The sequence below is a fragment of the Dipodomys ordii genome, unplaced genomic scaffold, assembly GCF_000151885.1.
Source record: "Dipodomys ordii isolate 6190 unplaced genomic scaffold, Dord_2.0 Scaffold25, whole genome shotgun sequence".
Classification (NCBI taxonomy): Eukaryota; Metazoa; Chordata; class Mammalia; order Rodentia; family Heteromyidae; genus Dipodomys; species Dipodomys ordii.
In genome coordinates, this window is record NW_012267241.1 from 8188226 (window position 1) to 8212750 (window position 24525).

Here is a 24525-nt window from a genome sequence, read left to right on the forward strand (position 1 = left end):
TCTTTGGCTGTCTTGAACATGGGTGTGATCGTAGAACCATGACTTTCAGGCACTCAAGTCCTAACCTGCATCCTTGTAACCTCTGAAGTCAACCAGGAAGATTCATGTCTCCTGTCCTCAAGTGCTGTGACATTTCTTCCTTGGGGGACATGTAGATAAGGGGGCAGGCAGACAGAAGGGACTCAGAGGTATCACAGATTGAATCTTCCATTCTTGCAACTATACAACCTGGAGGAGGCTTAGTGTCCCCAGGATGGAACTGAGATGGATGTGGCACACTATCTCCCTTTTCCCCCAATTCATCATGGATTCCTGTTGTTTTAATAAGAACTGAGAAAAAACACTTTGTGATAATCTAGGCCCTGCTATTTCTTTCCAGCTGGAATGCACTGATTTTATGAGATGCTTAAAGGGCCAAGTCAAGATCAAAACCACATGGGGAAAATAGTCATAAAGATAATTTATTAATTTAAAAATTCATATGTATATAAAAATCTGTCCACATTAAAAATAATGTACACTGAATTATAGATAAAATGTGAACTCTGAGGAGTCTCCAGAGCCTATGACTCTGTTTGCTGACAGTACTCAGCTCTGTTCTTTTAAGTCTTCTTCCCCTTCTATAGAATTTGGTCAGCCACTCTCCAAAATGAACCTGGTACTGGAAGCAGGAACAAGTGAAGAATGACTCTATAGGAGAATTCCTCTTTCTTCATGACATCTGAGTGCTCTGGATAAGTTCCCACCAGGAGATCAGAGCTGATCAACACTGTGCCTCCTGGACGTGTGACATCAGTAGAAGGTTTTCCTTGATTAACCTTGTTTTTCTAAATCAAGCACTGTGGGCCTTGTTTAGGAAGTTTTACTGGACACACTCCATCATTTTCCATTTTACAAACACTGATTGGTTTTTCTCTCATAAACTGATGGGTAGCAGGATAGGCATTGTTGTAATTCTATTTGCAGTACCGTTACTGTGTGTCCAGTCTTGTTTTGGGGAAATCTTGGACAGGCAAACAAATCTAAAGCAGCCTGCTGGGAATATTCTCTCTCTCTCTCTCTCTCTCTGAAGGGTCGAGCCCTTTGTGTCAAGAATAATAAGTTAGGCCTCAAGGTTCTACTAGAACATACATATCTCAAAGTAATTTTAATATTGAGGAAAACATTAGCATGTTATTCAATTAACCATTAAGATACTGCATTATAAACAAATTCACATCTTATTTCCCTCATACCAACACCAATAAAATGTATAGAGAATGACAACTGGTGGTGTGTGAAGAGGACATATGAAGATTGTGGTGATAGCTTTTCTCTTTCAAAATGCCTATTTGCCATGTACTCACTTTAGACACAACAAAGAGAGCTCCATATTACAAAAGCCCTTTGAAATGGAGTGAAACTGATTGGCTACTCTCAGAGGGATAAATTTAAAAGGAAATTGGAATCTTCAATAATTTTTCAACTTTTCAAGAAAACATTTACCATTAGCTTAGTTCTACCCTTGGGTTTACTTTGGATTAAGAAAATGTCATTCTTTCCTCCAAAGAAGAAAAGACCCAAGTAAAGGAAGACTGGGTAGAAGCAACAGGACAGCCTGTAGGGACAATGAGATTTTCTCTTGGACATGGAGGCTGCCCAAACTACATGGTTTTCATAGACAGAAAACATGCAAGGCCTGGACAACCAGGAACTTTCACCTGCATGGGGGGAGAAATGCCAGCGGAAGCCTATCAGCTGTAGCTGCTGGGCGCCACTCTCCATCTGAAGAAATCTTCTCCAGATATAACTATGGCAATTTACAAGAGCACATTTGATAGAAGGTGAACTGATATGATACTTGGGTCAGTAAGAAATATCTAGAGCTTGCTTTTCTTCATCCAGGGAAACTACAGGGGCAGAAACATGAACATTGGTAGGAAAAGTATTCAGCTTGTTTCTCTTCTGAATTTTTTCCAGGACCACTATGCATTTTAATGCTGCTTGTTTCCAAGAGTTGGTTGAGTCCTTTCTTCTAGCCCAATGGACCTTTTGGTTTTAGGAAGGTCAGTTACCAGGCTGAAGACTACTACAACTGACTCACAACTTATTCCCGGTGCTTCTGGTGGTAGAGGTACCAACTCAAACTTTAGAATTAAAGGATCACACTTACAGAAAGGCAGTGGTGAGAGAACAGGGGGAGAATGTAAACGTCTTTATGAAATTTGCTTGTCACAAGGTATTTGAGGTATCTTTGAAGGAAAGGTTTTTGTTGTGTAGAAAAGAGAACCAATCTTTCTCCTCAGGCGATTGAGAAGGAAACACTCTTTAAATGACAATGAATATACAACGATGTCTGCCATGCAAAAAGTACCCTAAATTTCTAATCCCTGGCATAAAATGGTACTATTCCTCTTACTTCCCTTTAATGTATTATCTACTGATTAGTCTGATCAAAAACACCTTGGGTTGTTTAGGGAAAATTCTATGTTCAATACATTGTAGGGTGCCAGTGAGATAGGTCCCTGTGAAAGGAGACTCACAATTACTTTGTAATCAATCATTTTAACATCCTAGATCAGTATGTGAAGAAACCCACAAATTTCCTGTGGAAATTTTGTAGCTTATGCTTTGGAGTCAAATGAAAAAGATATCTTCCAGAATTTGATTCTCCTCCAGGTCTTCAGGAGTCCTATGTGTTCCCGTCTTCTTCCAGATTGATTTTTGAGGGCTAAGTCGGAAAGCATTGTGATTCTGGGCCCCAACTTCTCTGAATGAATGAGGATGAGGCTTGTGAGCAGAGTGTGGGCTCAGAGAATGAACCAAATCCAACAGGGATGTCTCATACCTGTAAAACATACAACCCAGACAGAAAAGGATCAGACTATTAGAACATTAGAATATAAGAAATTCAGAAGTGTCCTCAGGGAAACCTTAGGGAAGGAAAACACTTGTAGGCCTCAAGAACAAATCCCTGCTTCCCGTCTATGAGCTCTTTTCTATTGTTTACACCCAACAGTTCTCCTAATTTGTGAAGAGACTTCTTTAACTACAGAGTAGGAAAAGTAATCATGCTTATGTTAGTGATACAAAGTACTGAATATAAAGTATTGGTCCAGGCCAATAAGGGCTCCACCACCTGGAACAGATAGATGAGTGTCTCTATTGTTGTGTCAGGGCAGAGAGATCAAAGAGAGAGCCTGGAAGTGAAACATATTTCTTATTATACTTCATTGGCTAGAACCAATTATGTCTCGATGGTCTTTGATAAAATTTGAAATAATTTAAAACATTTTTTTCCTGGTTGTGGAGTCTGAACTCTGGGCCTGGGCGCTGTCCTTCAGCTCTTCAGCTCAAAGCTAGTGCTCTACCACTAGAGACACAGCACCACTTCTGGCTTTTTCTGCTTTATGTGGTATTGAGGAATCAAACACAGGGCCTCATGCATGCAAGGCAAGCACTCTACCACTGAGCCACCTTCCCTGCCCATCATTTTTTAATTTTATAGTTAAGGAAACTGATATCCAGAAAAGAATAACTGAGGTCCAGAAAGGATGACGTGAACTGCAGTCACAGATCAAGTGAGTAGCAGAGCCAAGTGGTTTGCATTCTACAGAGCCCCTTCAACATTCCAGACTACATTGACAGTCTTTCCACCAAATGAAAGCACTAATGAAAGCAAAAGAAGTAAGTGGTTCATGTTTCTGACTGTATCTTAAATAGGGATACAGGTGAACCCATTGCAACAATGAGATGTACAAGTCATTATGTCGAAAAATGAACTTTAAAACTTTGGTGCGGGGGGTAGGGGTAGCGGGGAGGATTGGGTGGAGGGGCGGGGCGAGGATGGGAAGGGGAAACAAAGGAGGAGGCTATGATGCTTGATAAGAAATGTACTCATTATCTTGCCCATGTACAGTATTTTCACAATAATAAAATAAAATAAAATACAAAAAAGTATAGCATATTTGTAACAAGGCTATTTTTCCTTCCAACATATTAATCTTGCCCAGAGTATAAACATTTATCTTATGGTCCAACTATTATCATCAAGGCTATTTCTTTAGGAGCCATATCTGATCATGTATTACACGGTAGGAGAAGAGCATAAAGTATGTGGCAGACAGGTCTCAGATTTCACTTGTATTTCAGAGCTAATTTCTTTCACTAAGTATACTGACAGTACTTTTGCTGTCAGAAATGACTGAATAAATTTGCAGGTTCAAAAGCTACAGAATAAATACCAGGAAACTGGCACTTGAAAGGTAGGAGTATAAGGGGAAGAGGGCAGGCAAATGAAGACAGGAAGTGGGGGAGAATGTAGTTGCAAAATTTCATTGTATCTATCAAAAAATTACGAAATGTAAGGGAAGAGAGGGGTTAAAGGGGGAGGTAAGATTTTGAAGTGATGGCACAGATGAAGATGCTTTGTTAAAGGGCAAAAAAATTAAATATATAACTTACAAGGAAGAGGTGGGTTAGGAAGGCTGGGTGAGAATGTTGAAAGGGGTGACATGATCAAGATGCGCTGTATTCATCAACTGCTTTGGTGAATAGCAACTCCTCTGTTTAACTACTTAAAGATAAAAATATTCAAAACATTCAGTTCATATCCTACAACATTAAGAAAACAGAGGGGGAGGGATGGGGGAGAATAATGAAAGAGGTAAAATGAATCAAGGTATATTATACTTATAAACTGGTTTTTTGAATGGTAACTTCTTTGTACAACTACTTAAAGATAATATAAATACAATTTTAAAAAGCAACAAACATCAAAAATTGTTTTACGAAGCAAATCTTGACAAAACATCCAGTCTTAAAATGAGAATCACATATACCGTTATATAGCATATACACTATCAGAAGAATGTTGTCTTCTATCATATTGAGTTCTATAAGTTTTAACTTGTGGAGGTGACATGCATTCAGCTTGGTTAGATCCTACTGGCTTTTTGGGTACTTGATAATTTAAAGAGACATATTACTAGTTGGTGGCTTATACTGCTAATTCTAACTACTCAGGAGACCAAGATCTGAGGATCATGGTTTGAAGCTGGGTTGGGCAAGAAACTCTGCAAGATACTCATCTTCAATTAATCACCAAAAAGCTAGAAGGTGAGCTGTAGCTCAAGTGTTAGAGTACCAGCCTTGAGCAAAAAAGCTTCAGGACAGCACCTAGACTCCAAGTCCAAGCCCTAGTTCTATCACACACATAAATTAAGAGATATATTACACGAAGTCATATCCACAAAATACCATCCTTGGAAGCACTCACACTTGGTGTGTGTGTGTGTGTGTGTGTGTGTGTGTATGTGTGTGTGCGTGTTTTGTCAGTTGTGGGGCTTGAATTCAGGACTGGGGCTTACTCTTTGAACTATTTTTCTCCAAGTTAGCATTCTATCACTTTGAGCCACAGTGTCACTTCCATTTATTTCTGGTGGTTAATTGGAGATAAAAGAGCCTCATGGACTTTCCTGCTCAGGTTGGCTCAGACTCTTGAATAGCTATAATTACAGGCATTAGCCACTGGTGCCCAGCTCCACACAGTTTTCAAATTTAAAAAATTATAGCATATATCAATTGCACAAGGGGTTTCATTGTGGTATTTTCATAAATTTATATCATGCACTTTGATCAAATTCAATCACTGTTACTATCTTATCCCCTTCCTTTCTTACAATTTCCTATGCCATTTTTATGAATTCTTCTGCACCAGTAGTGGGGCTTGAATTCAGGGCCTTGTATTATTGCTTAATGTTTTTGCCCAAGGCACTTCTATTTTATTTTTATATTTTAGTGGTACTGGAGTTTGAACTCAGGACCATCCTCTTGATATGTAGTTCTTTACTACTGAGTCACGTCCCAGCCCCCCCTTTTTTGTCAGTCATGGGGATTGAACTCTGAGCCTGGGTGCTGTCCCTTGGCTCTTCAGCTCAAGTCTAGCGCTCTACCTCTTGAGCCACAGTGCCACTTCCGGTTTTCTAGAGGGTAATTGGAGATAAGAGTCTCATGGACTTTTTCTTGCCTGGGCTGGCTTTGAACTTTGATCCTCAGATTTCAGCCTCCTGAGTAGCTAGGATTACAGGCGTGAGCCGGGTGCCTGGCCCCAGCCCTTTTTGACTGCTTAATGACTGCACTCACCTCTTCATTTGTCTCACCCCTTCCCTAGACCTCAGTCTCCACACCTCTAAAAAATGTTTCAGTTTCTTTGAAAACAGTCTTGCCTCTAGTTGTTCCACATAAGCTATTCTTAGAGGATAGCTGTCTAGTTACTGCCACTGACTTTGCACGGACTAACTGAATTGTCTCTAACATTGGTTAACTCATTATGAGTGAATAGAAAATATCATTAAATGGGACTGGGAAGGTGGCTCAGTGGTAGAATGTTTGCCTTGCATGCATGAGGCCCTGGGTTAGATTCCACAGTACCATAAAAGCAGAAAAAACAAGAAGTGGTGCTGTGGCTCAAATGGTAGAGTGCTACCTTTGAGCGGAAGAGCTGAGGGACAGAGTTCAGGCCCCATGGCTGACCTGCTCTGTTTGAAATTGACTATTCAAGATCTTCTCAATGTTAGCTGTATAAGCAACTTTAGATACTACCAGTATCAAGAACATTCTGTTTGTAGATCTCTCCTATTTAGTATTCTGCTCTGAAAACCCTAGTGACCTTGGGTTGCTCATACTCCCAACTCTTATTTCCTGTCAGTGTGTTTGGCTCTTCTTAGATTCCTGAGCTCTGGCTCAGGAATGTAATCTCATTTGTTTCTCCTCTTTAGGGATAACTATTCTGTATATCTCATATATATTATTCTTTTATAGTTTCTTCAGGTGGAAAGATATACTCAATCCCAGTTATTCCGTTTTAGTTGGAAGAGGAAGCATCTTGATAAGGATCTTAATTTGAATTACAAAAAACAGGCTTTAAGAACTGTCTTGGAGCCTGGTGGTGACAGCTCACACCTGTAATCCTAGCTACTCAGGAAGCTGAGATCTGAGGATCACGGTTCAAAGCCATGGGCAGAAAATCCTTGAGACTCTTATTAATAATTAACCACCAGAAAACTGGAAGTGCCTGTAGCTTAGAGGTAGAGCACTAGCTTTGAGTGAAAAAGCTAAGGCCAGGACCTAATCCCTGAGTTCAAGCCCCAAACTATATTGGATTTCCATTGTGGCTGAGTTATATTCCCACTTATAGTGTGCAAGAATCTTCCCACATGTCACGCTAGCCAGAATTTGTTGTTGTTAGTGTTTTTGATGATGGTCATTCTCACAGAGATAAAATCTCAGTGTTATTTAAATATTCATTGGCCAACAATGTTGATCATTCCTTCATGTATTTATTGGCCATCTGTATTTCTTCCAGATTGCCTGTTGGGTTTTGACTCTTTGGAACATTTTTGAGTTATTAATCCCTTATTAATGCATAGTTATCAAAGAATTTTTATCATCCTACAGGCTGTCTCTTCAACCTAGTGACTATTTCTTTTGCTTAGGGGATAGGGAAACTTTTTAAAAAATATTGGGGCTTGGTATTCTGGAGGTTTCTGACCTTAACATGTTTCTAAGAATACTCAGACTGAAGTTATAGGGGAAAAAAAGGTTGCATTCATGCAATGGTACTTCCAGTTAGGAAGAAAAAAAGAAAAATAAAGTATTTGTTGAGTAATATATATTTCAGTGGCAAATAATCAAGTTGAAACATGTGTAATAAAGAGGGGGATGAGAAGAAGTAGTAGAGGAGATGAATTTGATAGGGGTATAGAAATAACTCACTGAAACCCCTCTGTACAACTATTATAACAGGGAGCGAAAGAGAGGGAGAGAGAAACAGAGAAAGAGAATGAGAAGATGTGACAAATGAAGAAAAAATAAAAGGGTTATAGTTTAAAGATAAAATATGTATGAGCATAGCCAGGCACCAGTAGCTGATGCTTATAATCTTAGTTACTCAGGAGTTTGAGATGTGGAAGATTAAGATCTGAATCCAGAGCAGGCAGAAAAGTTGATCGCAGTCCATCTCCAAATAACCAGCAAAAAGCTGGGTTGTAGATGTGGCTAAAGTGGTAGGCCAGGTCAATCAAGCATGCTGGGTGAGCATGGGGCCCTGAATTCAAACCTTGGCCTTTGAAAAAAAAAAGTATGAATGTAATCTAAATCAACATCATCATTTGGTCAAGTCAAGTCCTCTTCCATAGTTCCTTTTCTTTCTCAACCAAATCATTACCATCAGCATTTAAACATGCATTAGTATCTTCTGATATAAAACATATCCTTCCTTAAAGTTCTTCATTAGAGAGAAACCAGATCTAATAAACACAGAACAGCTATAAGAAAAAATTGCAACTCATAATCTACCGGCTGCTAAAATTATTAAGTGAAAGGTTGATGGGGACCTATTTAAAGGCAGGTTGAGACATTTTCTAAGTCTACTTACTCATCTTAGATCACTAAAAGTAGGACAACCAATAATTATTTTCTTCCTAATATGAAGGAAGTATACAGCATTATGATGGAAGATTCTTGCCATAAAACAATTAAAACTTTAACCCAATCAAATGTCTAGATTTAATTGTCAATTTGCATGAAATATAAAGTACAAAAGAATAGACTAGATGACATTTCAAGATATAATCAGCCAATAACAGAATGTGTGAAACTGTATGACAAATGGCTCAGTTATATTCATAGCATTAAAGAAGGGAAAACTGTAAAAGATTAAAAGATATTTAAATGATCTATCAACCACAAGGAATACATGTACCTTAGTTAATCAGTGATTCAAACAAATCAATGGCAATTATTTGCACTTTTGAAATAAACCAGGAAAGATGGTTAGATGATACCAAGGAATTTTATTATTGTTGTTGTTTTATTTAGATAGTGATATTGGAGTTGTGTTAAATTTTTGTTTTTGTAGTTGGGTACTGTGGCTTACTTTTGTAATTCTAGGTTCACAGAAGGCTGAAATACAGAAGATCTTGATTCAAAGCCAGCCCAGGAAGAAAAGTCTGTGATGTTCCATCTCCAAAATAACCAGCAATAAGCTGTATTAGAGGCATGGTTGAAGTGCTACAATGTCAGGGAAACAAGCTAGTGGATCAAGCAAGCTGAACAAGTGCAAGGTGTTGAGTTTCAACACCAGTAGTAAAACAAAAAACAAACCAACCCTTGTTAAAAATACTGAAGAATGTCTTGTCAAGATGACATGATGCCTGAAAACATTCAGTTTAAAGAAAAGTTTAGTGGGAGGTAATAGAAAGAACACTGAAAATTGCTGAAACTGAGCCAACTGTATGGCTCCATTATATTCTCTCCACTTTTGTGAATGTCCGCAAACTTTCATAATATAAAAATAAAACTCATGTACTCTTCTTTCTCATATCATCCATGCTTCCCTGTATTGGTGAGCTCTCTGAAGCAAAAACATATATTATCTCTAATTAAATTACCCTCTTTTCATTCATTCTGCAAAAACTCTAACATAGTTTTCCCCAGACCACGTGCCCAAAACTTCCTCCCTAAATTTACCAAATGACTTTCACATGGATACTTCAATTATTTTGACTTCTCAGAGTCTTTCTTTTTTTTTTTTTTTTTTTGGGTCCGGTCGTGGGGCCTGAACTCTGGGCCTGGGCACTGTCCCTCAGCTCTTCAGCTCAAGGCGAGTGCTCTACCACTTGAGCCAAGGCGCCACTTCTGGCTTTTTTCTTTTTGCTTATGTGGTGCTGAGGAATCGAACCCAGGGCCTCGAGCATGCAAGGCAAGCGCCTTCCCAGCCCAGAGTCTTTCTTTTTTATGTGTTTTCCTTTTTCAATTATATTTTTATTATCTTTAGTTGTACAAGGGAGTTTTCGATAAATTAGTTAATAAGTACAATGCATCATGACTGATGTTACCTCTTTCATCATTCTCCCACATCCCTCCCAATTCAACCTGTCCTCTCAATTTTCTTAGTTTCATAAGATATGCATTGAATATTATGACTACATTCTCTACCCACCTTCCCCTCTTCAACTGTTTACCCTCCTCCCCATGATCGCCACACATCTTTCAAGAGTCAGTTTCCTAGTATTCATTTTATTGGTCCCAGGCTCCTTCTACAGAACTGGCCTTACTTGACTCCACCCTCGTCTTGGTTCTTGGTTTCCATGACAGTCAATCTGTATTTCTTCTTGCTTTTAGGCCACTCCTCCATATTATCTTTGATCACTTTTAACTAACTTCAAAATCTTGTCATTTAACAATATTTAGGCCAAAGGTTTCCTTAATTCTTTTTGAGATGATCTCACTATTATGTATCTTTGTGCCTGCTCTCACATTTTCATGTTTAGTCCAAGTTTCAAAATCCAATCACTTGAGTTCTCCACATGTATGTTTCCAAGCATTTCCAACTCATTTTCCCCTAAACCAGTCTTCACCTTGCCTCATACCAACCCATTTCCTCATAGCTAAATCTTCTCATTTTCCTCATTTCTTGTTTTTTTAAAAAAACTTTCATGTCTTGTATATATGTTTATCTGATTTGGGGAAGGGATGGGGAACAAAATGGTGAGACAAAGGACAAAGGGTGAACCAACGCAACAGCAATACTCACAAGACAATATGCTGGAAATGAACTGTACAATGTAGTGGTGAGAGTTGAAGGGAGGGAAAGTAGGAGAAAAATGAGGTGGATAACAATGTTCAAAAAGAATGTACTCATTATCTTATGTATGTAACCGAAACCCCTCTGTATATCACCTTGACAATAAAATTAAATTAAAAAAATAGCTTTCATTCATTCTACTACTGAAGCCAATAACCTTTAGAGTCATCCTTGACATTTCCTTCTCTTTACTGCCTTCTGCTCTATTTGATCCTATTGATTCTACATCTTAAACACATCTTATTATTGATTGTTCCTATTTCATTTCAGCCGTTAGGTCTCAGACACTATCACTGTTCACCTACAATGGTCTCTTCTTTCTATTTCTGGAATGGACACTTCATTCCCTGCTTCAAGACCTGTATATTTGCTGTTTCACCTGTTAGGAATGTTATTCCTTTTTCTTTTCTATTTGTTAACATAAAAGAGCAGTGTAGTATTTATCTACAGTTTAAGATAAATTTGCACATCAACCACCCATTAATTCTTTTTCATAATCCTTTGTTCTTTTCTTCATAACACTTTTCATAATTTATAATTATTTATTTGTATGAGTTTATTTTTCCAACATGTCTTATTGGTATGCCATTTCATCTTTAATGTCAAGTGCTCAGTAAATAATGAATGAGACTACACTGTCCCAATTATTTTCTTAAAACTTTTTAATAATTTAAAATAATTATAAGAATGTTTAATTATAAACTTCAAATATATAAAATTATATAAAGAAAAAAATTAAAATTCTTTCAGAACTCCATTCCTCTACTTGAATACCAATTTGATTACCACCCTCCAGATCACTGGTAATGGTTTACTATATGCTTTCAAATATCTTTTAGTACAATTACATGCATCTATGTACATACACAAATACTCAGATACACATACACTTAAAAACTTAAAGTTAGGCCATGCTATGTTGAGATTTATAATCTGTCTTTTCACTTGTCAGCATATTTTGTAGATCACTGCAAAATATTACATAGAGATTTGGATAGTTCTTGTAAACGAGGGCAGAATGTTCTATTTTATGGATGTACCACTGCCCTAATTTTAAAGAATCCTCATAGCTTCTACTAACTTAATCTAGCTAAATTTTATATTTAGTATTCCTGTTTTAGTATCTTCAAGGGGGGAAAATCAGTATTTAATCATTAGTGTTGATTTAAAGGCAATGTACTTGAAAATATTTCCTTTAAAGTTTGCCCTACTTAAGCTAATTTTCTAATACATTGGTGCAATTTATGTCAACACAACTTTGTTTTAGTGAGGAGAAATAAAATGGTAAGAACCTAATGGGTTCAGGAATTATTAGGTAAAATGAATGAAATTAAGATTGTCATTGTATCCTTAATATTCCACTGTCCTACATTTAAAGTATCCTCTTAGCTTTTATTTCCTTAATCTAGCTAAATTTTGTCATTATTATTTCTTTTCTAAAAGTATCTTAAGGAATAAGCTATCCAACTTCATAAAGATTTATTATCTCTTTGCCTTTTTGAAATACTGAAATACTTCAAAGAAGTTTTTTTTTTCTTCTCACATTCATGCCAAGAAATCTTTATAGTTTTTATGGCATAAGGTGCCTCAGAAAGATGAGAGTTCCTATGGGTAGTTTTCTGACTTTTTAAAAAATTCATTTTTATTGTAAAGGGGATTTTTTCTGACTTCTTTATGCTATTTACCTTTACAGCTATAATCAAACTGAAATCCTGTTGGGGAAAAAGCTGAATTCCTATTTTTTTTTGGGGGGGGTCCAGTAGTGGGGCCTGAACTCTGGGCCTGGATGCTCTCCCTCAGCTCTTCAGCTCAAGGCTAGCGCTCTACCACTTGAGCCACAGCGCCACTTCTGGGTTTTTTCTTTTTGCATTGTGTGGTGCTGAGGAATCGAACCCAGGGCCTCATGCATGCAAGGCAAGCGCTCTACCACTGAGCCACCTTCCCAGCCCTTGAATTTCTATTTTTATGTTAATGTTTTGGTTCTAATCTCTAAATTTATGGAGTTAATTGTCATATATTATATTGAAGGTGTTAAAGTAGATGAAGTTTATGGAACTGCTATTCTGACAAATCATTGTCATCTAAACAAAACTGTAATTAGACACTTTCAGAAAAATAGATCAATGAGTTAAATCAACATGAATATATAGATGAGTTATTTTTTCTTTAAGTAATTCTAAATGGCGCTATTATTTGTATGTTATTTCTTCTACCAAAGGTTCCTATTTTGTGGGCATGCCCTTTGAAGAGATGGAGGTATTTCTTGCAAGCTGGTTAGTTTTCCTGAGAGGACTATTGTAAAACCCTGAGCTTGGCATTACCCAGTTTTGCTCTGGTTTCCCACTTGAAAATATGATGGTGGAATATGCAATTCCACCATCACCATCTGTCATGAAGGGATACATGCTGCTCAGACACTCAGCACTCAAAACTATGACTTAAATAAACCTTTTTTCCTTTATACAGTTAGAATGTCTCTGGTATTTTATTATAGAAATGCAAAATGAATTAATATAAGTGACACAATTTTCCTGAAACATGTGAGACCCAGGTAGTAACAAAGTGCTTATGGAAGAGTCTTCATACTTCGTGAGTTTCATACCTGAGATTTTGTTATTTGAGGATAATAATAATCACAGCAGTCATTATAGTGGGGCTAATTATAACTTAACTATGACATTTCTGTAATAGCTCCAAACTAATATTATTCATAAAACATTGTATTCAAAGTAGTGGTAAAGAGTTTAGACTCTAAAGCCAGATGCTAGATTTGAATCTTGGTTCTGTGAATTTCTGACAATTTGATCTTAGGCAATTTCCTTAATACATAGGGCCTACTACAAGAAGGGTTACTTTTCATCATAAGAAGAGTATATCTGTGGAAGGGGTAGCAATGCTCAGTAGGAAATGTACTCATTATCTTACTAATGTAACTGTAACCTCTCTGTACAGTATCTTTACAATAAAAATATATATTAAAAAAGAGAAAAAGAAAAAAGAAAAATCTATCTGTAAGCAAAAAAGGAAAATACCAACAACTCAGGTGAAAAATGAATAAAAGAAAAAACAAAAATTCAAGAAAATACTTTGTACAGCATCTTTACAATAAAATAAAATTAAAAAATAGTAAGAGAAAATAAAACTTGACTAATTATAAGAAAAAATGTTAATTATAACTGTAAGATAAAATTCTCATCTATCATAATAGCAAAGTATCAAACTTTTAGGTAACCTTTCTGAAGGAATGATAAAATAGGCAAATACAAATATTGCTGGTGGGACAGGTATACAATCCTTACTGAAACAATGTGGCAGTATCTATGAAGAATAAATTTATATTCTACAGATAGCCTCATATTTACATAAGTGACATGTATGGGACTATTCACTACAACATTGCTTCAATCACACAAGAGGAAATAAACTAGATATCTACTCACTAATATATAGTTAATTACATCATGGTTGTTCCAAATAATAGAACACTGTGCAGCAATTAAAAAGAACAAAGCAGCTCTACAGTATTCACATTTATACAAATGGCCTAGATCATTCAGGCATAATCATCCCTACAAGGACATAAAGGAAACTGGTATTGGCTCATTCAAAAGGGATAATTGTCTGGGTGACTAGGAAAAAGGGGAGCCATACTTTTTACTAAATATCCTTATGAATTTTGTTTATTTTAAATATGACCATCATTATAAAAATAGTTCCATTTTCTGCATATGCTAAGTGAATATTTAGTGCAACCAGACAACATACTCTAATGTAATCTGTTTAAACTATATAATATACCTTATTTTCTAGCAGCATTCATTTCTGAAATTATGATATTAGGTAATGGCTATTTAACATAAAATTTATCTTTTGGACAACATATGAAGAAATGATCTGGAGGAAAGCAGAGATTTAGGGGTTAGAATAAATACATAAATAAAATAAAATGTCTAAAAATTAAATCTGTAGTTACAAAATCTCAGAAGTAATGAAAACTCAAAAGATCTTACATAACTTTTCTAAAGCTTAGCTCATAACCTATAAGATCCATGTCTGGAGGAAGATGGCAGAGAAGCTGGGAACTAAACAAGCTCTTGGATAGAAACCAGTTTTAGTGTTCCAGTGAAAAGTCCAAGGCTAGAATCACACCAAGTATGCCATCATAGTACAGAGAGTATGGCCAGAGAAGAAAAAATCAGGCAGTTTGGTTAAAGAGACAGATTTGAGCACTAGCCATTGTCTGTGGCAGCCATATCATCAGACAGAGCAAGGACAAAGGCGCCAGACACTGTGTTCATGCGGATTCTTACTTACTGCCAGCAAGGAGCTTAACTGACAAGGAGCAGAAATCTTCATCCTTCTGACCACAGACAATAGCAGATGCTAGACAGCCCAGAAACCAAGGGAAAGGCATGAGTACCCCACAAGACATCCTCACTGTTTCTCAGGGAGATTGGTGGGAAGGTAGCCACTCCCTTACCACTGGAGAAGAACTCCATCTTTGATACTGACAAAGACTTGGCTAGAGCAGCTAGAACCTAACACAGGCCTTGGAAGAAGACAATAGGAGCCATTCAACAGGTCAAAGGAACCTGACCTTCGGGGCTCAGCTCCACCCCAGAGAAAGTTGCCATACCCAGGAAAAGTGGGCTCCACACTTGGAGGAGTGACTTTCTTCACTGGTAAACAGAGCCAGAGGCTACCACACCCCACTATAGCATAGGCAGCAGACTCAGCTGCCCTAGGGTAAAAGAAAAACAATTGGAAACTCAGTAAACACAAATCCTGAGACTGGCTCCAGGCTGGGTTGTGTGAGTGTCTCAGGGAAAAGCTACTGACTGCTGCCAGGCCTCAACCCTACCCACAGCCTAGCCCCATCACAGCAACTCCAAGCTAGAGAACACAGCCATCTCCCTCCTTTGTGATACTCAAAGCAGATCCCCCTCCCACTGAAGTAGCCTGGGAGAAGGGTCATAAAGTCCCTGGTAAGACAGAGCATCATTCTGCCTGCTCAAACAAACTAATTTAAGAAACCAATCAAACCACAGGAAAACCAAACAACACAAACAAATCAGAGATTCCACCAAGAGACTGGTTATGGACACAAGATTACCCCGCCCCCCACCAAAAAAAAAACTCCTTTTTTCAATCTAATTAAAAACTTTTTCATCATTTTTATTTTAGTTTTTTGTTTTTTTTCTAAATTCTCTTTTTACTCTTTTAGCTTTTGGTCTTTTTGTTTTGCTTTACTTAATTGCTGTTCTGTTCATCCCCAGATATATACCCATTTTCGATTATTAGACCTTATTCTTCATTGTGTACATACTTGAGATATTGATTACTTAATTCACAAGCAACCAGCCTTAACTCCTTTAATTGTAGTATTACTTTATACTTATATAATTTTTAAGTGTTTCATTTTAAAAGTTTTTATTTCTCCTTTTTCTTTTTTCTTTATCTCTCTTCTCTTTTCCTTATACCATTCTCCTCTCTCTGAATTTAGGTCTTAGTTATCTTCCCTCTCTCCTTTTCCCTCCCCACATTCCTCTAATCTTATTTTTTTCTCAGAATTCTCCCTAAACCTATTAGTTTCTGGTCTGCTGACTTCTTTGATTTTTCTTAGTCCATTGACCCCTAGTTACTGGTTGTTGAACTAGATTGTATCTGTACTTATTTTGACTGCATCAAACAATCTGTGCAACTACAGAGCTCTGGTTGATGCTTGCCTTAAAATAGTGTTCTAGTGCAGAATTGGTTTTGCTTTCATTACCAAATAAGCAGAAGAAGCCTGAGAAACACAAGAAAAATGGCAAGTCCAGGTATCAGGACTCCCATTTATGATAATCAGGCAGAGCAGTTAATGAATAATCCAGAGGTGAGTTCCTAAAATGCTCTACAGACACTACTGAGAAACATGCTGAATGAAAAGACTGAAAGCCTGCAAAGGACTCTGTGTGAGCATGAAGGGAAATCCGAGAGCATAATGAGGCTAACCAAAGATTAATACAGGAATTTCACTAGCATGAGGAGGCTAATCAAACATTAATAGAGGAATTGTGTGAGCAGGATAAGAATAAACAAAGATTAATAGCGCCACTCATGAAATCCACAAACAGAAAGCTGGAGGAATAGATGGAGGCCACAAAGGGAATGCTGAATGTAACACAACAGAAGGAAAGGGAGTCCAATGAAACTGTAACTAATCAACTAGGGATTTGAGAATGAACACTGAAAACCAAATTAAGTCCATACAAGATCTAAAACAAAGCTCCAAACAAAGAATTTGAAGCCATCAAATCTGACCAATTAGAAGGAAAGGAAACAAAAAAAAGTAGAAAGTCTTAGACCAGGCAGAAGATCGAATCTCTAGGATTGAAGGCAGCCTAGACATTATAGAGAAAGAACACGCAAGTATTCAAGACAAATCCAAGAAATATTATAGATCTATTCAACATTTATAAGACAGCATCAGAAGGCCTAATTTAAGGCTAATGGATGTAGAGGAGGGCCTAGAGAAGTGAAAGGTCTAGGAAATTTATTTAAAAGGATCCTAGCAGAGAACTACTCAAACATGCAAAAATACAGACTCATTCACATACAAGAAGGCTTTAGAACCCCAAATAAACCAGACAAAACAGGACATCCCACTGTCACATTGTAATCTGCAAAGGATCAATAGAGATAAAAGAAAGGATCCTTAAAACTGTCAAGGAGGAGAAAAGATCAGAAACCAATCAGAATAACTTCAGATTTCTCTGTAGAGACCTTGACAGCAATGGTGGAATGACGTATGCCACACCCTCAAGACAAACAACTATCAACCAAAAATACTGCACCAGCTAAACTCTCCTTCCACAGGGGGGAAAAATTGTAACAATATATCTCCACAAATCATCCCTACAAAAGATACTTAAAGATGTCCTAAAAATAGAAAACCAACAAGAACGTGATAAAGGCCAAGAAACTGCCCCCAAATAGAGAATCAAAGAATCATAGGAAGAACCCAGTTGGTATAGCCCCCAAGAAGGTGGATAACATGCCAGGAACTACCAAACAGTCCTAACTCTCAATATTAATGGACTTAAGCCTCCAATTAGGTGACATAGATTGTCTACTTGGATCAAAAGGCAAGATCCTTCTATTTTCTACCTTCAAGAGACACACCTTTACCACAAAACAAACATATTCTGAAAGTGAAAGGCTGGAATAAAATCCACCAAGCAAATAGCCCTTTTAAACAGGTGGGAGTTGCAATCTTAATATCAGATAAAATAGACTTCAAATTAAAATTAGCAAGCAGAGATAAAGAAACTAATTACATACTAATTAAGGGATTTCTCCTTCAGGAGGATACTACCATTCTAAATATCTATTCACCAAATAACAGAACACATAAATTTATCCAAGGAACACTACTTTCCCTAAAATCTCACATAGATCCGAAGACATTAATTGTTGGGGACTTTAACACACCACAGTCCCTGCTGGATAGATCAACCTGGCAAAAACTCAACAGAGAAAACTTGGATCTAAACAACTGCATAGATCAACTAGACTTAACAGACATCTACTGAATGTTTCACCCAGCAGCATCAGAATACATGTTCTTCTAAGCAGCACATAGAACATTCTCAAAATAAACCACATCTTAGGTCACAAAGCAAATTTGTCCAAATTCAGAAACACTGAAATTATGCCCTGTATTCTCTCAGACCACAAGGGAATAAAATTAAAATTAAACATCAAAAGACACCAAAGAAAGTCCTGTAACACATAGAGGCTGAACAACACACTGTTCAACTACCAGTTGAACCAGTTGATCTCTGTTGAACCACCAGAGATTAGAAAGGAAATTCAAATGCTCATGATATTTAACAAAAATGAACACACAAATAACTAGCTCATCTGGGACACAGCAAAGGCAGTATTCAGAGGAAAGTTTATAGCTCTGAGTTCCTACATCAGCAAATTGGAGAGATCTGAAACCAACAATTTAATGAGGCACCTGAAGCTCCTTGAAAAAGAGCAATAAGCTAAACCCCAATCCAGTATATGGAAACAAATAATTAAAGTTAAATCAGAATTAAATGAATTAAATCATAGAAAGAATCAACAAAACAAAGAGTTAGTTCTTCAAAAATTCTGAGATGAGAATGGAAACACCACCATGGAAACAACCAAGATTCAGAACATTATAAGGGAATACATTTTAAACTTTTATGCTAATAAGTTTAAGAATCTGGAAGAAATGGACAAATTTCTAGCAAATATTGACATGTCCAAACTAAACCACGATAATTTAAACCAACTTAACAGACCCATATCAAGCACTGAAATAGAAATAGCAATAAGAGACCTCCCACCCAAGAAAAGCCCAGGACCCAAAACCAGGCAGGGACTCATCAAAGAAAAAAAACTATACACCTATTTCTTTGATTAACATTTATACAAAATTTCTCAACAAAATTTTGGCCAAAAGATTTCAACAACTCATCCAAAACAATCATACACTATGATCAAACAGGATGGGTTTTAGGGATGCAAAGCTGGTTCAATGTACACAAATCAATTAATATAATTCGTCAATCAACAAGAACAAGGGTAAGAACCACATGATTATCTCAATAGATGCAGAAAAAGCATTTGACAAGATCCAACACTCCTTTATGATGAAAGAAAAAAGAAACTAGGAATCCATGAAATATTCCTCAATACAATAAAGGCTGTGTATGATACAACTACAGCCAACATTATAATTAATGGCAAAATGCTAAAGCCATTTCCTCTAAATTCGGGAATGAGTAAGGGATGCCATACTCTCCACTTCTCTTCAATTTAGTATTAGAATGTCTAGCTAGAGCAATAAGACAAGATGCAAACATAACAAGGATCCAGATAGGGAAAGATTAAGTAAAACTCCCTCTTTTCAGATGACATGATCTTGTATTTAAAGAACCCCATGGAGTTCACTCCCAAGTTACTTGAGCTGATCTGAAAATCTGACAAAGTAGCAGGGTATAAAATTAACCCTCAAAAGTCAATGGCTTTTCTGTATGCCAATAACAAGAAGAGCATGGCTGAAATCAGGAAAGAAACTCCTTTTGTAATAGCCCCACAATGAACAAAATACCTAGGAGTTAACTTAACTAAAGAAGTAAAGGACCTCTATCATGAAAACACTAAAAACCAGAAAAAGGAAATTAAAGCAGAACTAAGGAAGTGGAAAAACCTCCCATGCTCCTGGATTGGGAGGACTAACATTGGGAAAATGGCAATACTCCCAAAGGCAATCTACAAATTCAATGTGATACCTATCAATATCCCAACCTCATTCTTCAATGAAATAGAAGAAGCAATCCAAAAATTCATATGGAACAATATAAGACCCCAAATAGTAAAAACAATCCTTAGCAGAACGAACTGTGCTGAAGGAATATCAATACCAAATTTCAAACTCTACTATAAAGCCATAGTAATCAAAACAGCTTGGTACTGGCACAAAAACAGATCTGAGGACCAATGGAATAGAACTGAAGAAATGAACCTACAGACCTATAGTCACCTAATCTTTGATAAGGGAGCTAAAAAAATAGAATGAAAGAAACAGCCTCTTCAGTAAATGGTGCTGGCAAAATTGGTTATTCACCTGTAGAAAACTAAAGTTAGATCCTTATATATCACCCTGCAAAGAATCAACTCCAAATGGATCAAAGACCTCGAAGTCAAAGCAGATACCCTGAAAACATTACAGGAAGGAACAGGAGAAACTCTAGGGCTCCTTGGCACAGGCCAAATTCTCTTAATAAAGACCCAGAAATGCAACAAATCAAAGAAAGGTTGGACAAATGGGATTTCATGAAATTGCAGAGCTTCTGCATGGCAAAGGACATAGCTAGCAAGGTCAATAGAAAGTCCACATATTGTGAGATCTTCACTAGCTATACAATGGACAAAGGTCTCATATCTAAAATATACTTAGAACTAAAAATTTAAATCCCTCAACAACAAATCCTCAAAGAAACAACAACCTGATTAATAATTGGGCTAAAGACTTAAAGAGAGACTTGTCTGAAGAGGAAATAAGAATGGCCAATAGACACTCCTCTAGCCGTTACAACATTGAGATTCCACCTCACCCCAGTTAGAATGGTTATAATCAAGAATTCTAACAACAGATGCTGGAGGGGATGTGGCCAAATGGGAACCTTACTGCATTGTTGGTGGGAGTGTAAACTTGTTCAACCACTTTGAAAGCAGTATGGAGGTTTCTCAAAAGATTCCACATAGAGCTCCCCTATGACCCAGCAATCCGACTTTTGGGCATTTACCCAAATGATCACAAACAAGGTCATACTAAAGCTACGGGCACAACTATGTTTATTGCAGCATTATTCACCATAGCAAAGATATGGAACTAACCCAGGTGCCCCTCAGTAGATGAATGGATCAGGAAAATATGAGGTGTATATACACACACACACACACACACACACACACACATACACATACACACACACACACACACACAATGGAATTCTATGCCTCCATCAGAAAGAATGACACTGCCCCATTTGTTAGGAAATGGAAAGACTTGGAAATAATTATATTAAGTGAAGTAAGCCAGGCCCAAAGAAACATAGATCCCATGGTTTGCCTTATTTGCAATAGCTAGTATAAGTCTAGGAGAAGCAGAAAAGGTCAAAAGCTATGTACATATGACCATATATGATGATGCTAAGTGAAACACAAGATAGGGACACAAGAGGTTTTATCTTTGTCATTGTTGTTTTTAATGTACTCATAATGTAGTATGTGATTTTTTTGTTTCTTTGGTATGTTCTTCCCCCATGGCATAACCCTGTCTTCATTGTATTTCAATCTTGTATATACATTTTTCTAATTTGTGGAGGGGAAGGGAAATAACAAAATGCTGAAATAAAGATACAGGCTGACCCATTGTAACAATAAGAGGTACAAGACACTATGTTGAAAACGAACTTTCCAGCTTGGTGGGGATAGGGAAGGGATGGATTTTTAGGAGAAAAACAAAAGAGGAGGTAACAATGCTCTATAGGAAATGTACTCATTACCTTACTCATGTAACTGTAATCACTTTTTGTACAGTTATCTGTACAAGAAAAAAATATATGTTGGGAAAAATATGTTGAAAAACGAACTTTACAATTTAGGCTGGGGAAGGGGGTGGGAAGGTGTAGTTGGGGAGGTGGGAGGGAAGGGATGGTAAGGGAAAAACAAAGGAGGAGGCAACAATGCTTGATAAGAAATGTACTCATTACCTTGCTCATGTAACTGTAACCCTTCAGTACAGTATTTTCACAATAAAAAACTTATAAAAAACAAAAACCCTATATGATCATATAATCTAATTTGAATTGATGTGAGGCAATGTTCTCAGTGTTTTCCATTTGTGAATAATCATTTATTATATAGACCCTCGTATGGTATACATGGCATGCTATTAAAAAATGAAGTATATTTGACTTACAGAATTTTGAGTAGACTATCCATCTGTATCATTTTTCTATTGGGTATCAGTCCTGAGTTAAATCTTCAACAGCAAAAATAACCTAAAATCTACCCTTTCATTTTTATAATTATTCTTACCAACAAGGCTTACAAGATACCTATTCTTCGCTTTTTGTTGTTCTTTGGGAGTTTTGGTAAGGAACTACCACTAGGGATGTAGGAAGGACATAGTGGTAGGCGCTTACGTAGCATGCATAAAGTCCTGGATTTGATCGTTCCCAGCACTGAATGAAAGTAAGTCTATGACTATCATATGCAAACTATGTACTTGACCTGTGAGACTTTAAATAGAAAGCAAATTTGTTTTCTTTTCTTTGTGTATGGTTTATTCATGTGTCTGTTTTGGGGAGGGTGGGGGAGGACACAGAACTCAAGGGAAAAAGAGTGAAAAAGTACAAGAGTGGACCTCACTTGACACTGTGGTGAAAGTGCACTATGGGAGGGAAGAACTGGGAGAGAGTGAGGGAAGGGGAAAAATGAAAGGAAATCTTGGCAAATTAAATTAAAATTTTCTTCTTATCATTACAGAAGGAGCTACACATAGATAAAAAATACCATCTGTGACCCCCAAGTTAGTACTTTCAAGAACTGAAAAAATTAATATGCCTTATTTTCTAGCATCTTAATCATTTGTGAAATTATGTTAGGGAAATGAAGATGTTAGGACATTTAACATAAAATATTCTCTTTTGTACAGAATTGTAACTTCCTACTAATAGTGAGCTAAACTTAATTTTGTATGGCTGAAAGGCAACATGAATAAGATATATACATTTTAAGCTTAATTGTATGAGGCAAGAATTGTTGGGCAGCTTGGAGTCAAAGAACATTACCTGTTAGTCCACCAAAGGAAAAGCAGTAAGTTGTCTGCTAGAAAATATAATGCAGAAATCAAAACCATGTGGAAGAAGTGGTTTCCTTCACAGACTCAGGAGGTCAAAACAATGCCAAGCTGTCCCATTTATTAGTGTGTATTTTGAAAGTTCAGGGCATGTATGAATATGTATTCATTATATTTTATGCTACACATTATTGAAAACATATTCCGTAAGATAACCTTATTTTATTAGTAAATTGAAAGACTACAAAAACCAAATGGTAGTGTTCTGTCTTATGATAGTTTACACTTTTCAAGAAGAAAAATAACATTGACTATAGAACCTTTATTTGAACCTATTAGGTAGAATAAACTAGGACCATATTATAATGAAGCTCATCAACATGAACTTCAAGAATCAGAAACAAGAGGTTCTTATTATGTCCAGTACGCAGTTATTTCTACTTTTTCTCTGTTTTAGTTTTCTGTGCCCTTTGTCTTATGTATAAGTTTATCAACTCCAAGGGAATCACAGAAATGGAATCACAGAAACAGCAGACGAAGGATGAACTAATGCAACAAAGATACTCACTTGACACAATGTTGGAAATGAAGCCGGGCGCTGATGGCTCACCCTGCAATCCTAGCTACTCAGGAGGCTGAGATCTGAGGATCGAGGTTCAAAGTCACCCCAGGAAGGAAAGACCGTGAGACTCCTATCTCCAATAAACCACTAGAAAATCGGAAGTGGCTCTGTAGCTCAAGTGGTAGAGCGCTCGCCTTGAGCTGAAGAGCTGAGGGACAGCGCCCAGGCCCAGAGTTCAAGCCCCATGACTGACCAAAAAAAAAAAAATGTTGGAAATGAAGGTACAACTTGGGGGTAGAGAGGGGAGTAGGGAGTGGTAAACAGAGAAAATGAGGGAGAGGGTAACTGTTAAAAAGAAATGTACTCATTACCTTTCATTTTTTTTTTTTGTCAGTCATGGGTCTTGAACTCTGGACCTGAGCGCTGTCCCTCAGCTCTTCAGCTCAAGGCTAGTGCTCTGCCACTTGAGCCACAGCACCATTTCTGGTGGTTTATTGGAGATAGTCTCATGGACTTTCCTGCCCGGGCTGGCTTTGAACAGTGATCCTCAGATCTCAGCCTCCTGAGTAGCTAGGATTATAGGCATGAGCCCCAAGTGCCCAACTTATATTAACTGTAACGCCGCCGCCTCTCCCACACCCTCCACCCCCGTTCATCACCTTTACAATAAAGATATTAAAAAATAGGTAGAATAGACTAGAAGGCAAATAAACCCTCATCACTCTCCACATGCACAATTTCTCTTTGTTGTGCAACCAGCTCTTACCTTTAGTTATATGTGAAACCAGTGTTCAGGATTGGTTTACTGAAGACAGATTGGACTGGAGGTTATGGCATACTGTTTGTTGTCAGTGCTACAGTTGAAGCTGGCAGGCTAGAACTGAATGTGAGCAAGCTAAAACAGGAATTATTTGGAAGAGGCCTGGGAGTCTTCCAATTTAACAAGGC

The 24525-nt window shown here is 37.2% G+C and overlaps 1 protein-coding gene across 1 annotated transcript in view; it reads right to left on the reverse strand.

The window, feature by feature from the left end:
- Window positions 1-923: 923 nt before the first annotated feature.
- Kiaa1328 (KIAA1328 ortholog) overlaps window positions 924-24525 on the reverse strand; it is a 184792-nt gene continuing 161190 nt past the window's right edge. The window contains exon 12 of the mRNA XM_013014799.1: window positions 924-2827. Coding sequence (XP_012870253.1) covers window positions 2617-2827 — 211 coding nt within the window. The 3' untranslated portion in view covers window positions 924-2616. The remainder of the gene's footprint in view (window positions 2828-24525) is intronic.